We start from the raw sequence: 13,760 nt of genomic DNA on the forward strand, positions 1-13,760 counted from the left end.
TATTGTTTAACTAACAGACAGCTAATTCATTATCCATTTTCTTCATATCTTTTGTGTCAATATTTTAACTCTGATTAATCTCTTTTCCATTGTTAAATTTAAAATTAAAATTGCTTTAGGTCAAATTGAAATTCCAGACAATCAGTTCTGCTAGCAAGAAGTTATTAATTGTTAAATTAAAAATTTAAAGGGTTAATTTTAAATAAATTTTTCAGATCAAATTGAAATTCCGGATGATCAATTTCTGTAGGCAAAAAGTTGATTGCCAAATGCAATTAATAAGAAAATTAGATCTATATATATGGGGAGACCAAGACATTCTTTAACCTCTTCAGTCCCGAGGTACAAATCCTTTTTTTTTTTTTTTTTTTTTTCATTTTTCTTATCCGGTAAAGTTAAATTTTGACGACATAATGCATGCATTTCAACGTTTATGAATTTAACTTCCATTTTTCATCAATAAATAGCACTGCAGTTCGATATTTTTTTCATATCCATCGTTATTAATTAGATACATAACAAAAATGGTGTTGAACAGAAAACGCAACAAATATAAGTACGTTTTTTAATATTTATTATTAAAATAAACGCTTGTATATTTTTTTATAAAATACTAAGTGTCTGGTTAAAGTCATTACCAAATTATATCTTGTTATCTATAATAGAATCGGTGAAAATACAAATTTAACTAAGGTACACATATGTGTACCTCGGGCGTTTTCGAACCCGTTTGCTGACTGCTTGCGATCCATTGCCTGCTTATCTTTTGAGCGCTTGTTTTCAAATTGTCACTTCTTGTCCTTGAATATATTGTATAACTTTTTATAATAAATAATTCTTATGTTCTGTAATGTAATAAAATATAAATTTAAAAATATTTATTTTTTTAACTTTAATAAAGACTTTAAGACTAATTTAACTTTAAGAAATTTAATTTTATAGCTGTCTTGAAGTTAGTAATTGATATTTCAAACCGACATCATGTATAGAATATACAGAATTTTATAAGGTAATAATATTTTTTTCACGTCAAGTGGCTTTAACTCACAAGTAGGTTTTTGAACTTTTAGGAAAAAGAGATTTTAGTGGAAACAATAGAATTTTTCATGTATCAAAAATAATGAAACCTGGCAAATAGGGTGAATGGGTCACAGACGATAGTCAAATCTGCCTTATCAATAGAAAGATAATAAATCCGCGACTATTATCCACATGTATAGGTAATGAGGCAATTGGAATAGGCAAAAGATAGACAAAATAATTGAAACAAAAAGCTAACATAAAAAAATCTGCTTTTATAAAAACATAATATCGGCCATTATTTTGCATATTACCGGCATGCAGTAATTACAAAAAATGACGATGCGAGCATTCAAGCATTTTGTAGATTTAGTAGTTGTCAATTGCTTGATAAATGGTGGCAAAGCGACAAGCTGAGCTGTCAGGAATGAAAATGAAAATCTTATGACCTTATTGCAATTTCAAATGCATATAATTCGGTCCCTGTTGAAATATGAGGAAATTCTCATCATCAGCAAGAAAGGAAACCAAGAACAAGTAAAAAAATCATCTTTCAATGAAGACAAATTAATAGAAGAAGGGTTATCAAATGATGGAAATGCAACTACAAGATCACTGGAGATTTCATTACCACCATCTGGTTAAAATAACACTAAAACAGTAAGAAAAATTGTCCCTTCCCAATTAAAAAGAAATAATAGCTAAGATATGTCAAGCCATGGACGATAAGTATGTATCGAAATGCAGATACACAGGAAATAACTCTAGGAGAAGAGTCAAGCACTCAAAATGCAGTATCTATTTACGTAATATTAAAAAAAAAAATCCTTTAAAATAAGGTTTAATAGATTATTAATGTAATAAATTTTGTATTTTTTTCATTTATAAGGCCTTAGAATAAGAAAAATATAGCTATTAAGTAAACAGGAAAATTATTATTATTTTTTTTTTTGTTGAGGATATTTTGACTTACTTAAGACCCGAGGTACACATATGTGCAGCTTAAAATTATGGGACTTAAAATTGTTTGATCAGTAAAATTTTTTTCCCACATACTATTGAGATGTAACAAAGGTAAAAGATCTTGAAATCAAATTTTTAAACCAGTTTTTAAAAAAATCAGGACTGAAGAGGTTAATTTACATTTTTAAAGATTCTTTTATTAAGCTTTTTATTCCCTTGGGGAGCACCATGGATGTGGGAATAAGAAGTTGGTTGGTTTTCATTGACCGGTACAGAAATTATAATGGTATACATTTTCTATGGGAAGGACTGTGCTTGATCCTTAGAATTCAACCATATTTTCCATTTATGTTTCCTGAAGTACAATCATTCAAAATTTCTATGTGCCTTTAGGCAGGTTGAATTGGTAACTTGTGATTATTAAGCTTCTTTTATTTAATTACTTACATTCACATCAACTGTTGAAAAGAGAGGAAGTTGATAAATTCAGATCATATTGTTACTGATTTATTCATTTTATTTGTTTTGTTCTTTTAATGTTAATGATGATATATAACATTAAATAATAAAGATTTTTAATATTATTAATGACTTTTTTAATTACAATGATATGTTAATCAAAAAGATTACGGAATATTTCAAAATTAATATTATTTATTATTTTTACATGAAAACATCAAAGAAGTAAATAAATAAAAGAAGCAAAAAGTCAGTTGTTTCATTATGCAACTGTACTTTAAATTAAATTATCATGACTATGGTCATGATAATAGTCATGATTATGTAGTTAGTGACATGATTATGTAGTTAATGGAGATAAACAAAAGCATGTGAAACTAGATGAGTGTGCCATATATTGATTATTCATTGGGGTGTATGTTCACCCATATCTGCCAACACACATCACATTGACATTAATGGGGAATGTACAGGATTAGATTCTTCTCCTATTCTCATAGGATCCTCTGCCACTTTTGCTTCATAGCAACTTCCAGCTCAAGAAATATTAGGAGAGGCACTGGTTTGTTTATCAGACATTTTTCAAGTACATAATTGAGCAACTTTTGTTTGTTTGCTTTCTTTTATATTCTTGTTTTATCAGATAGAAAATCAAATGCTTTTTCTTTTTATTGTTTTCATTTTGTAGCAGTATAATTTTCAGTGACCATTTTTATTATTTTCTAATTTACTATGAGAAAATTTATGACTAATCCTTTTATTTATTTAGTTTTTGAAGAAATTGAATCGACAAGAACGTGTTGTAGAAGAAGTCAAGTTAGCCTTAAAACCATACTATAAATCAAGAGATGTAACAAAGGAAGAATACAAAGATATACTTAGAAAGTCTGTGCCGAAAGTAAGTTTCATTAAATATTCTAAAATGTGATCTTGTTGATACATTTGAAATTATATTTAGCAGTCATGGTCTCTTTCTGCTAAAAATTAAATTTTAACTGGAAAAATTGTTCCATTTCTGTTTTTAAAGTCCAAAAAAGGACATGAACACCTATGTTGAATCATGCATGAAAAATGATACATCACTTTTGTAATTTTCTGTATGCTGTCTGATCAGATTTTGTAATTCTGTATGCTTTGTAATTTTCTGTATTTTAGTTATCTCTGTTTATAATAAGTTAATGAAGTGACTAGTATCTCTTTTTGAAAAATTTAATTTTTTTAAATTGTATATTTATGAAATTGATATTTTTTTTTTACTGTGTTCTTAAATGAAAGCAGAATAAATCATCTCATTAATATTTAAATCATTAATTGGGGAAATGTTTGTTAATTTTGCTTTTTATTTTATTAATCCTATAGAGATTTAAGTACTTATATATTAACCACATGCCATTAGTAAACTTTAGCTACAAAAGAGCTTATTAGAATTTGATCTTTAGCTCTTTTGTGTGCAAGTGAGAGAGATTAATCACTGCATGCAGTTGATAAATAAGTAAGAGTTGGAAAGTTAGGAATAGCTAAAAGATTTTTCTTACATTGCCTTTTATTATTTTTGACAATTTTTCATACATATGAATAATACTTTCTTTTTAATACTTATTTGAATATTGTTGTATGTGAACCTATGGTCTAATAGATTAAGGCTTTGACATAAAACATGAATTGATGGAAGGTTCTTCTTTGAATCTCTGATCTTTAGCCCCCAATTTCAATCAATCAATGCCGTTAGTTCTTCTGGTTCTTCTCAAATAGAAGCAAAATTCTGAATAAGTTTTCCTTAAAGGAACAGAACCTACTCCCATATTAAAGCTAAGCCATATTTCTTCCTCAGGTATTACTTTGATCCTGCAAAATTACTTTCTTTGTATTTGGTTTTCTTCCGGATGCTTTCTGTCTAGCACTTCACAAATGTGGAAAAAATTTTCCTTGAATATTTTTCAAGAATTAATTTAGTCCATGCTGATGTCTTAGTGATAAGTCAGAAAGTTGTTTTGGCTAACTCAAAAATTCATATTTAGCACAAGTCCGAATTGTGGATTTACCTTAATATGTTAGAGCAAAAAAGATTAAAATCATGCTTTGTTGTTTTTGAATAATGTTAAAGTTTCTTTTGTTTTAGCGATAAAAGTATTCTTGCTAATATTCCAAATTCCATTATTTAAGTACTTAGCTTTGTATGAAATTTGCAAAATGTTTAGTGATTATGACTATATGAAATATAATGATTAAATTTGTACTTTGTTTCCTTTTTAGATATGTCATAACAAATCTGGTGAAATCAATCCAGTAAAGGTTAAAAATCTTGTAGAATGTTATGTTAAGAAAGCTAAACATGCAAGAAAGAAAGGTGACAAAAAGAAATCATCTAAATTTTCATGATAGAGAACTGAGCATTTATTATTATTTTAATGGATTTTTTAATCTGATTGTGCTTGACTCTTGACTGGTGAAAAAAAAGTCATTGTGCAAAAAATTCTTTATACAGCATTTAATGAGATGTACTATTTATTATAAAACTCTCGAGGCTGGTACTGTATATAGAAAAAAAAGAAAAAAAAAAGTCTCGAGAAATATGCTCTGAACTTTACAAAACGATATTTTTCCTTGCTATTTCAGTCATATAAATCAATTTGTACAGTTTGCCAGAAATAGTATAAATGTAAAAACAACAGCTACAAAAGAAGTAGAAACAATGTTATTTTTCTTCTGAATCTGTTGGTCTTCTGTCATTTTTTCAATATCAGCAATCTACTGGAAAATCCTTAACTACTCCCATATGAAACATAAGGTCATACTATGCATAGTTGTAAATAATCATCAAATTTGAATATGGTACTTACATTTTCCAATATGACAAATTATTCACAATTTCAGTATGCTGAAAAATACATCTGTATGGCGAAAAGTTTGGTGGAACCAACAAAAGTAAGCAATAACAGCACAATCCCAATATAAATAGACAGAGTGAATTTCTTTTCCCTCTTATTGCATAACTTATGTGTTTGTACTATTCTTTTTCTTTATTTTGTTGCTTGTATGCTTTTATCTCTACCTAGAAAATAGGTATTTAATTCTTTATGGTTGATTTATGTATATGTCTATGGAATTGTTGAATTTAGAGTAATTTTATTCTTGTTTCTTTTAGTTTATTTTTGTATTGTGAAATGTAATGCATATTAAAGTTTAGAATATAATTATAGTGAAAAAGCTACTGCTACATGCTCATTTTCACTATTTCTTTTAAAATGGAGCTTCTGATCTTTTTTAATTTTGTGGTCTTATTTTAAAAATAAATCAGAGAAAAATTCCTCAATCCTATTTATAAACAATGTTTTTTTATGATTCAAAGTGTACTTGCATGTATGTTGGGTGGGGGAGTGGAAATTCCAGTATCTTGATCAATAAAATCTATGTTTATTTATAAAATTTAATTATATATTTAAAATCCAGATAATTTCTCCTGTGATATTTGTTTTCTAAAATGAATGCATTTGTTAGTATAAAATTTATGCATATTACCAATTTGGTACCTGACCCTATGTTTTAAGATATCTTGCTTTAAAATCTTAAAATTTTATGAATATATTTATATGTTGCATTTGTTGATTCAGCACATTTTTATAAGAAATAATGCTTTTATCTATTACTATGAAATTAAATTGTAATAAACTCTCACCTGTAAATAAATTAAATACTGAAAATAAATAGAAAATCAAGGAAATCTTTTTAGATAAATTAATTCCCAAATATTAATCTTCAGATTCATTGATTTTGATCACATTGATTCATTGACCTGAGGAAGTAAATAAAGTTTCTGCATGTTTAAAAAATTTTGAAGTGGTTTTACTTTCTGAAAAACCATTTGTAAGTTTTATGTATTTGCTATATCTTCGAAAAAGCCCGAAATTATAATTATTTTTCTCTCCGCATACATGCAGTAATCTTTTATAAAAGTTTTATCTTTCATTGAAACTTTTCTCTGGTTATTTGAGAGCTTCCATTTGATAGGAATAAAAATTTGATGTCAAAGGCCTTCCAACTGAGAAGTCGCTTTTTAAAAAGAAATTTTAACAAGTTCATGGTCCAGTTATGAATATGAAAAGAATGCTAATGCAAAAAAGACATTATGAAATTTTTCAGTATAGAATTATTTTGTTGAAATATTATGTAACTGTTGAATATCTCAAAGAAAGTGAATCTAACAACAATGGTAATTTAATTTGAGATTTTAAAAATATGGTAAATGTTATATAGACTTTATTTTAGAGTTGCTAATTTATAAAGTGTAATAATAATAATAATTTTAGTCAAAAATATGTTATGTAAGAAGCATTAAAAGCTGATTATTTTTATTTAAACTAGTATTTAACTATGAAATATTTATTAGCTCAATTAATATGAAATCTATTCAATGAAGTATTTATTTATTTTTGTATGTAAATTGTTTTTCCTGTTTACAAATGTTAAATTATGTAAATAGAAGCATTTCATTTGGTTGTGTATAAATATCTTTAAAAAATTATCATATTTATAGATCTGAATTCTTAGTTTCAGAGTTATGCGTTCTTTATTTTATAAGCATTTTCATATAAATTTTCATGTGGAGGAATAGAAATTTGTATAAATTCACTGCTAAGTGATTTTTTGTAAGAAATCTTACTGCATATATAAATAGAGGAAGGAGAGATTATTGAAAAAATTCTATTTGCAATGCTTTATAAAATTGCTGAAAAAAAATTGGAATATTTTATTTTTGTAATTGAAGAGCAGGTTAAAAAAACTGTTCAGTTTCATTAAATTTCTGCATGTTTCACTTTTATACATCTAGGTATAAACAATAATAAAGTACTTCTTACTGTATAAATATTTTCATAATCTCTGCACAGCTTCTAGTTTTACAGCTTTTGTATGTAAAAATGTAATGTTCTTTATTTTAATAAATTATAACATTTAATCATTTTTTGCATAGGTAAGAATATCAACATTGTACATGGCTTCGGCTTATGTATATATCTTATGAAAAACTAAATTAGTTAATTAATTATTATTTTGATATATTTGTATTTCCCTGTTATGTTCATTTGTGTGGTTTGTTCATTGGCTGATCCTTTACTAGAAAAAAGAATTCCTCAATATTATTTCTTTTGACAAAATTATATATATATATATATTTCTTTTTAAGAAATAATATGCTAAAGACTTGATTTAAAAAGAAAGAAAAAAAACTGATCTTAATATTCTTTTGAGAATCAAAATGATTTAGATTTTAAATCAAACCAATTCAAATTTGGGGGATAAATGTACGAATTGCTATTTCATAAATAATGTATTTATTAATTGATGCTGTTATTGTGCTGAAAAACACTCTTTTAAATAAATAAAAGTTATGATTTATAAAATAACATTAAGTTTTATATGGCAGATATAAAGGCTAGGTTTTAATAGATGGATGACAGTTTAGTTGAAATAATATTTGTTAAATTTTGATAATTAAAATGCTTTGAAAGCCACTTAAGTCAAATTATATTGAATATATAAAATTTAATCTGTCAAGTAAATTAAAATTTATGCACAAGCTTTTTTTAAATGAAAGAGGGAGAAAAAATTCTTGAAATAATAATAGTGTTATGATTATGCTTTTCTGTAACTTAGTGTGATTTACTGTGCTGTTTTGCTAATTTAAAGGGTCTTTGAAATAAAATCGTTGATTATATAAATGCTTTTTTGTTTTTTTTAAATGTTTATGTATGGCAGTTTTAATCTATTGGATAATTAATTGTCCTGTGTGTATAAAATATTTTGTCAATAGCTGAACAAAATATTTTGAAAACTGTGCTGTATTCCTTATTTCAGTAAGCACAGGAGGAAAGCAGCTGCTCATTATCAAGTTCTAGTTTTTATGTAGAAGAAACTTAAAATAATCACATGTGTAAAAAAAAAAAAAATTGTATGATCTTAACTTAAATAAAAATTGAAAAAAAAAAATCTGATTTTTTGACTTTATTTTTTTAGTAATTTAAACTTGGTTTATTCAAAACTAATAGAACCACAATAAAAATTCAACTTATTTCATTCAAAAATTTGAATGAAAAAAAATGAATACAGCAAGATAGTTACAACTTTTAAATTAAAATGGAAATTGATTTATTTTTAATAGATTTTTTAAATAATATTTGATTGCTAAATAAACAGTAATTTCTATAAACTAAATATATACTATGCAATGAATGCGACGATTGTATTAGGGTGTCCCATAAATTTCTTTCTTATTTCTAATATTAAATGAATACAGAATATTTACTGTTTAAGATATTATTTATTTCGTTATATAAGAACCCTTTTGCTCTATTACCTTCTTCCATCTCTCGAGAAACCTCATTATGTCTTCTTTCCAAAATTGTTGTGTTTTGGCCAAGAAATAATCCTCGAAGTGCGCTTTTATTTCACTGATGTATTTAAAGTGCTTATCGCGAAGAGAATTTTTTTAGGGTAGAAAGAAATAATAATCAGATGGAGCAAGATCTGATGAGTAAATACCTAGATGTAAGGATGCGGTAAAACATCCCAATCAAACTAGAAGAGCTTTTCTCTTATGACTAATGCAATACGTGGTCTCTCGTCATGATGAAAAACAACGCCTCGTCGGTTCATTAATTCTGGCCGGGTTTTTTTTTTTTTTTTTTTTTTTTTTTTTTGCTATAGCAGGGTTTAATTGATCCAGTTGATGAATTTATTGTTTCACCTTGAAGAAGGAGCTCGTAGAAAATTACGCCTTTCCAATCCCACGAAATGGACAAAAGAATTTTAGGGTGTAATCCAGGCTTTGAGACGTTGAAAGCCTATTGTCCTTACACCAAATGCAATTTCTATGCACATTTTCATATCCAATCCAAGTTTCGTCTTCAGTGAAAAGTCTCTTTAAGGTATCTGACTGGTTTCGGAGGCACATGCTTAAATAATCCTTCGATTATCAATTTTAGTAGATTTTCTTGATGATTATGACTCAAAACACTGAATAACATTAATTAGAAAAATTTAATTAATTAAATTGAAGTATTTTAGGTAAAATTTGATGAAATTCGAGCAAAACACTCTACACTAAATTGTCCAATTTAAATTATTTTTCTACATAACATAATTATTGTACTTATAAAGGCAAGAAGTAGGGATTGCAATACCGGACCAAAATTTCAATACCGGTATTCGGTATTTTTTAGATCTTAATACCGGGATACCGGTTTTAATACCGGTATTAGAAATTTTAGAAAAAGAAAGAAAAAACAGGTGTTTTTTTGTTTTATTTGCCAGTTTTATAAGAGAGTGTAAATAGCACAAAAATAATATGTAACTTATAAATTATAACAGTATATAAAGAATCACAAAAAAAGTAAAGGAACTACTTATTTATTTATATCACAAAAAAAGTGTAAATAACACTATTTCAGTCTGTGGTACTATTACAAATTTTTGAAATGAGATCTTAAAAAACATAATGCATTAATTGTACTGTCATTAAGCCTGAAAAGTAATTTTGTGTAAAACTTACCAGCTTCGAAAACGCTCTTTCCGCATCTACGCTAGTTAGTGATACTGTTAGCAATGAGCGATATATTTTTCCCAAGTATTTAGCTCTAAATCCCTCATCTTCAAATAAATCAATTTCTCGTCGGATGGTTTTGAATATAGCTGGTTTCTATATTGTATTTTGGTCCGTTGATTTTTTTTAAAATTTATCGCTAATTCTAATTTTTGTTCAAGAGACAATTCCTTTTCAGTATCGAGATTAGTGTCATCATAATCTTCGATAACTGAACCGAATTCTTCTGAATGTGGATAGATTTGTGGGTAAAAAATTTACTATAAATTTAATCAGATTTGAATTCATTATTTTCTTTTTTATTTTCATTTTTAAAATCTTTATAATTATGTAAATACCATAAGACATTTTCTATTTCGGTATGCCTTTCTTCTGTGCGATTTTTCAATGTAATATATAATTCTTCAGATAGTGTTGTGTGCCGTTCTTTCATGACTGCAACATGAAATTTATTGTTGCATTAGCTGTTAATAAATTAAAATCTCTCCGACATAATGTCTCTATAATCAGTTTTATTGGAAGTAGAGCTGGTATAGTTCTGAATATTAAGTCGAATTCACTATCTGAAAAATTAATTTACAGGTTTAAGTCGATTATTGCTTTTTAGATTGGATTTCTAAATTTCAAAAATCGTTCCATCATTAGGAGTAAACTATTCCAACTTGTCTTAGAATTTATTATTGACATATATTCTGTTTTATTTTCAGTTAGTATATATTTTTGTAATATGGCATTTTTTGTAGGGGAACGTTTAAATATCTTAACAATTTTTCGAACTTTATAAATTATAGGAAGCAATTCTTGATGGGTAAATATTTCATCCTCATTAGCAATATCTTCTTCAACAATTACATTGTCATTATCTTCATTGTCAATATCACTCTCATTCTTACTCTCTTCAATGTCGGAATCCGAAGTTTTTATATCCACAGTATTTGGATTCTTCTGTTCTTTCTTTCTTTATTTATTTACTTTTTTATTTATTTATTTATTTTGTATAATACATCTATTACTCCTAACTGAATGCCATGAGCATACACAACTGCTGATTTGCACCAATCAACTTTAAAACTTTTTTCATAATTGTTGCTCATTAGTCGTTATGGATACAATATCTTCTTTCAGGGATAATCTATGTTTCGCTAATTTAGATATAAGCAATTAATTAAGCCATTAATTAGCTAATTAATTTCGTCCGTTAGGGAGACATAAAAACAAACACGTATACTATTTTGCTATGTAGGCGATCTCTGAACATATAGTGGAGACAATTAAAAAAATTTCTAGTAAATACCGAAAAACCGGTATTTAAACTTGTGAATACCGGTATTACAAAATTGTACAAATGGCTCAAAATACCGGTATTCGGTATACCGGTATTGCAATCCCTAGCAAGAAGTAAAAGCTAAGAAAAATATACAAATGAAAAAAAGTTATGGGTCTTTGAGCATTTTTATGGTAAAAATCATATTTGCTACTGGCAATAAAGTGCTAAAAATCAAAAGCTATTAATATTAAACCTAAATCATTAGTTCATTACACCTATAGTAATATATATACAAAATTTCAAGAAAATATATCCATAAGTTTTTGTGAAACTATGTTTTGCGTAGTAAAATTTTGACAAAAAACACATTCTTTAAAAAATGCATTTAAAGTTTTTATTGGTATGCATTTAAAATAATATTTCATTTTAAACACTTAAAATTCACCATTTTTGTAGCAAATGCCTTCCTTATTCGCTGTTTTATTAATTTTTTTTATTTTTTAAAAGTTCATTTTATTTTTCTAGACAATTTTGTAACAGGCAAAGAATGTCTTTTTGCAGCAACATTTCGCTCTTTGTCGAAGCTACTGTATTGTGTTAGCATGTAATGACTTGAAATAATACCCAATTGATTAAAAATTTCTATTATGCCAGAAAAAAAGCATCATTGAATAACAATACAGCTATATTAGTTCCTAAGCGCTAAGTTTTCAACTCGACAAACGTATTTTTGGGAATAATTGTCCATAATAGACTGTTCAAACTTTCATTAACATTTTGTGTTTTCCCATGAAGGCATTTTTTCAGAAGATTTTAGTCACATAATTTAATATATGTAGGTTTAATAATATTCATAATATTTTTTGGGAGTCCTATACTTGAGTCTATATTTCTACCTCCTGAAAGTGCACATTGGTATTTGCAACAAGAATCATTTCCCTTTGGGCGTTGACCATGCATTGGTTTTTTATTACTGGAACAAACATGAGCAAATGCAGCAAGTTTTGCACTTTGAATCTGCAATAAATTACCAACATTGGATCTTATTGCAACGCCATAATAGTTTTGTAATTTATTTATGACATTGTCTGTAAGCTTTCCTTTAACCCAGATACCTTTAATAGATTTTTTAAAGTTCGTGTAGAGCATGTTCAAAAGCGAGTAACCACTTGCTTTTGAACATGCCCTACACATTCACATTTCACAACAGAACTTTTAGTGAATTTTAATCAGTGAATATTAATGATATTAAAGCGCAAAAAACTAACTTCCGGTTATTTACGTGCTACTTCCGGTTTCGTTTTCGTTAATGTTGATTTAAAGAAACATCTATATTTTCTGATATAATAATCGTAGAAACAAAATAAACACATATTTGGAGACGAAAATAATTGGTCTTTCAAAGGAAACAATAAAAAAAATTTGATTTTTAGTCAAAAACTGACTTGGCAACCCATGCAGATACCTTAAAAACGCGAAGTGAAAGAAACTTGGGACATCCTAATACAGCGATTCTCAACCTGTGGGGCGCGCCCCCCTAGGGGGGTGCGAGCACACTAAAGGGGGAGGGGCGCAAGAATATCCAAGAGAAAATATTATTTTAAAAAATTGATTAATTGACTGGAAGGAAAGCACACAAACACATAGAAAACAAAATACATTTCGACATATTTAATAACTTATTAAAGTAAAACAACTTACTTAATCAAAACATACTAAATTAAAAAGTTTTTCGAAGGAAGGCTTAGTATTAGAAATAGCCACTCTCAGTTCTGTTTCTATATTTTGTCTTCAAAGAAGCCACAGCAGAAAATCCAGTTTCACAAATGTAGGGTGTTGAATGGTAATAGAATGTGAAATGTCCTTGTTTTTACTGCAGAAAAATCATCTTTACTCCTGCCCAAAATTCAAATAGTGATATATTACAAAATTACCTTTTAGTTTCGCCACTTGTCGTGAAGTCTATGAATTTTTCTTCCTCATCAATTGAGAGTCCTTCGGGAGTCTTATGAAATGGATCCCTAATCCACTCGTAACTTGCTATCAGTTAGTCGTCAGCATGAAAATACTTTTGTAAAATTCTTTGCCAGCATGGCTAATGATTTTCAATGGGTACAAAAACAACTTTTACATGTTCTTCTTCAGCCTTATAAGTTTTAGTACAATCATTCACATTTGCAAACATTATTAGGTTTTTTGCTTTAAATTTCTGTTCCACAATTCCAATTTTCTACAAAAAGCATTAACTTTATAACTCGTATCCAACATATGTGTATTTGCTTCTTGGAGTTGAAGATTCAAGTTATTTAATTTCTCGAATATGTCGAACAAGTACCTCAATTTCATCAGAAATAAACCATCGCAAAAAATGTGTGCACTGAGGCGATTTTTGTTTTACAAGTGCTTGTATACCTTGGAATCTTCCGGACATTTAACGAGTACCATCGGTGCATA

At 27.5% G+C, this 13,760-nt stretch overlaps 1 protein-coding gene across 3 annotated transcripts in view; it reads left to right on the top strand.

The window, feature by feature from the left end:
• LOC129980849 (uncharacterized) overlaps positions 1–6,785 on the top strand; it is a 28,641-nt gene extending 21,856 nt beyond the window's left edge. For all 3 annotated transcript variants that reach the window (XM_056091278.1, XM_056091279.1, XM_056091280.1), the window contains exons 10-11: positions 3,212–3,340; positions 4,696–6,785. In XM_056091278.1, the coding sequence (XP_055947253.1) occupies positions 3,212–3,340; positions 4,696–4,821 (255 nt within the window). In that variant the 3' untranslated portion in view covers positions 4,822–6,785. The remainder of the gene's footprint in view (positions 1–3,211; positions 3,341–4,695) is intronic.
• Positions 6,786–13,760: the final 6,975 nt, after the last annotated feature.

Source organism: Argiope bruennichi, chromosome 8 (assembly GCF_947563725.1).
Source record: "Argiope bruennichi chromosome 8, qqArgBrue1.1, whole genome shotgun sequence".
Classification (NCBI taxonomy): Eukaryota; Metazoa; Arthropoda; class Arachnida; order Araneae; family Araneidae; genus Argiope; species Argiope bruennichi.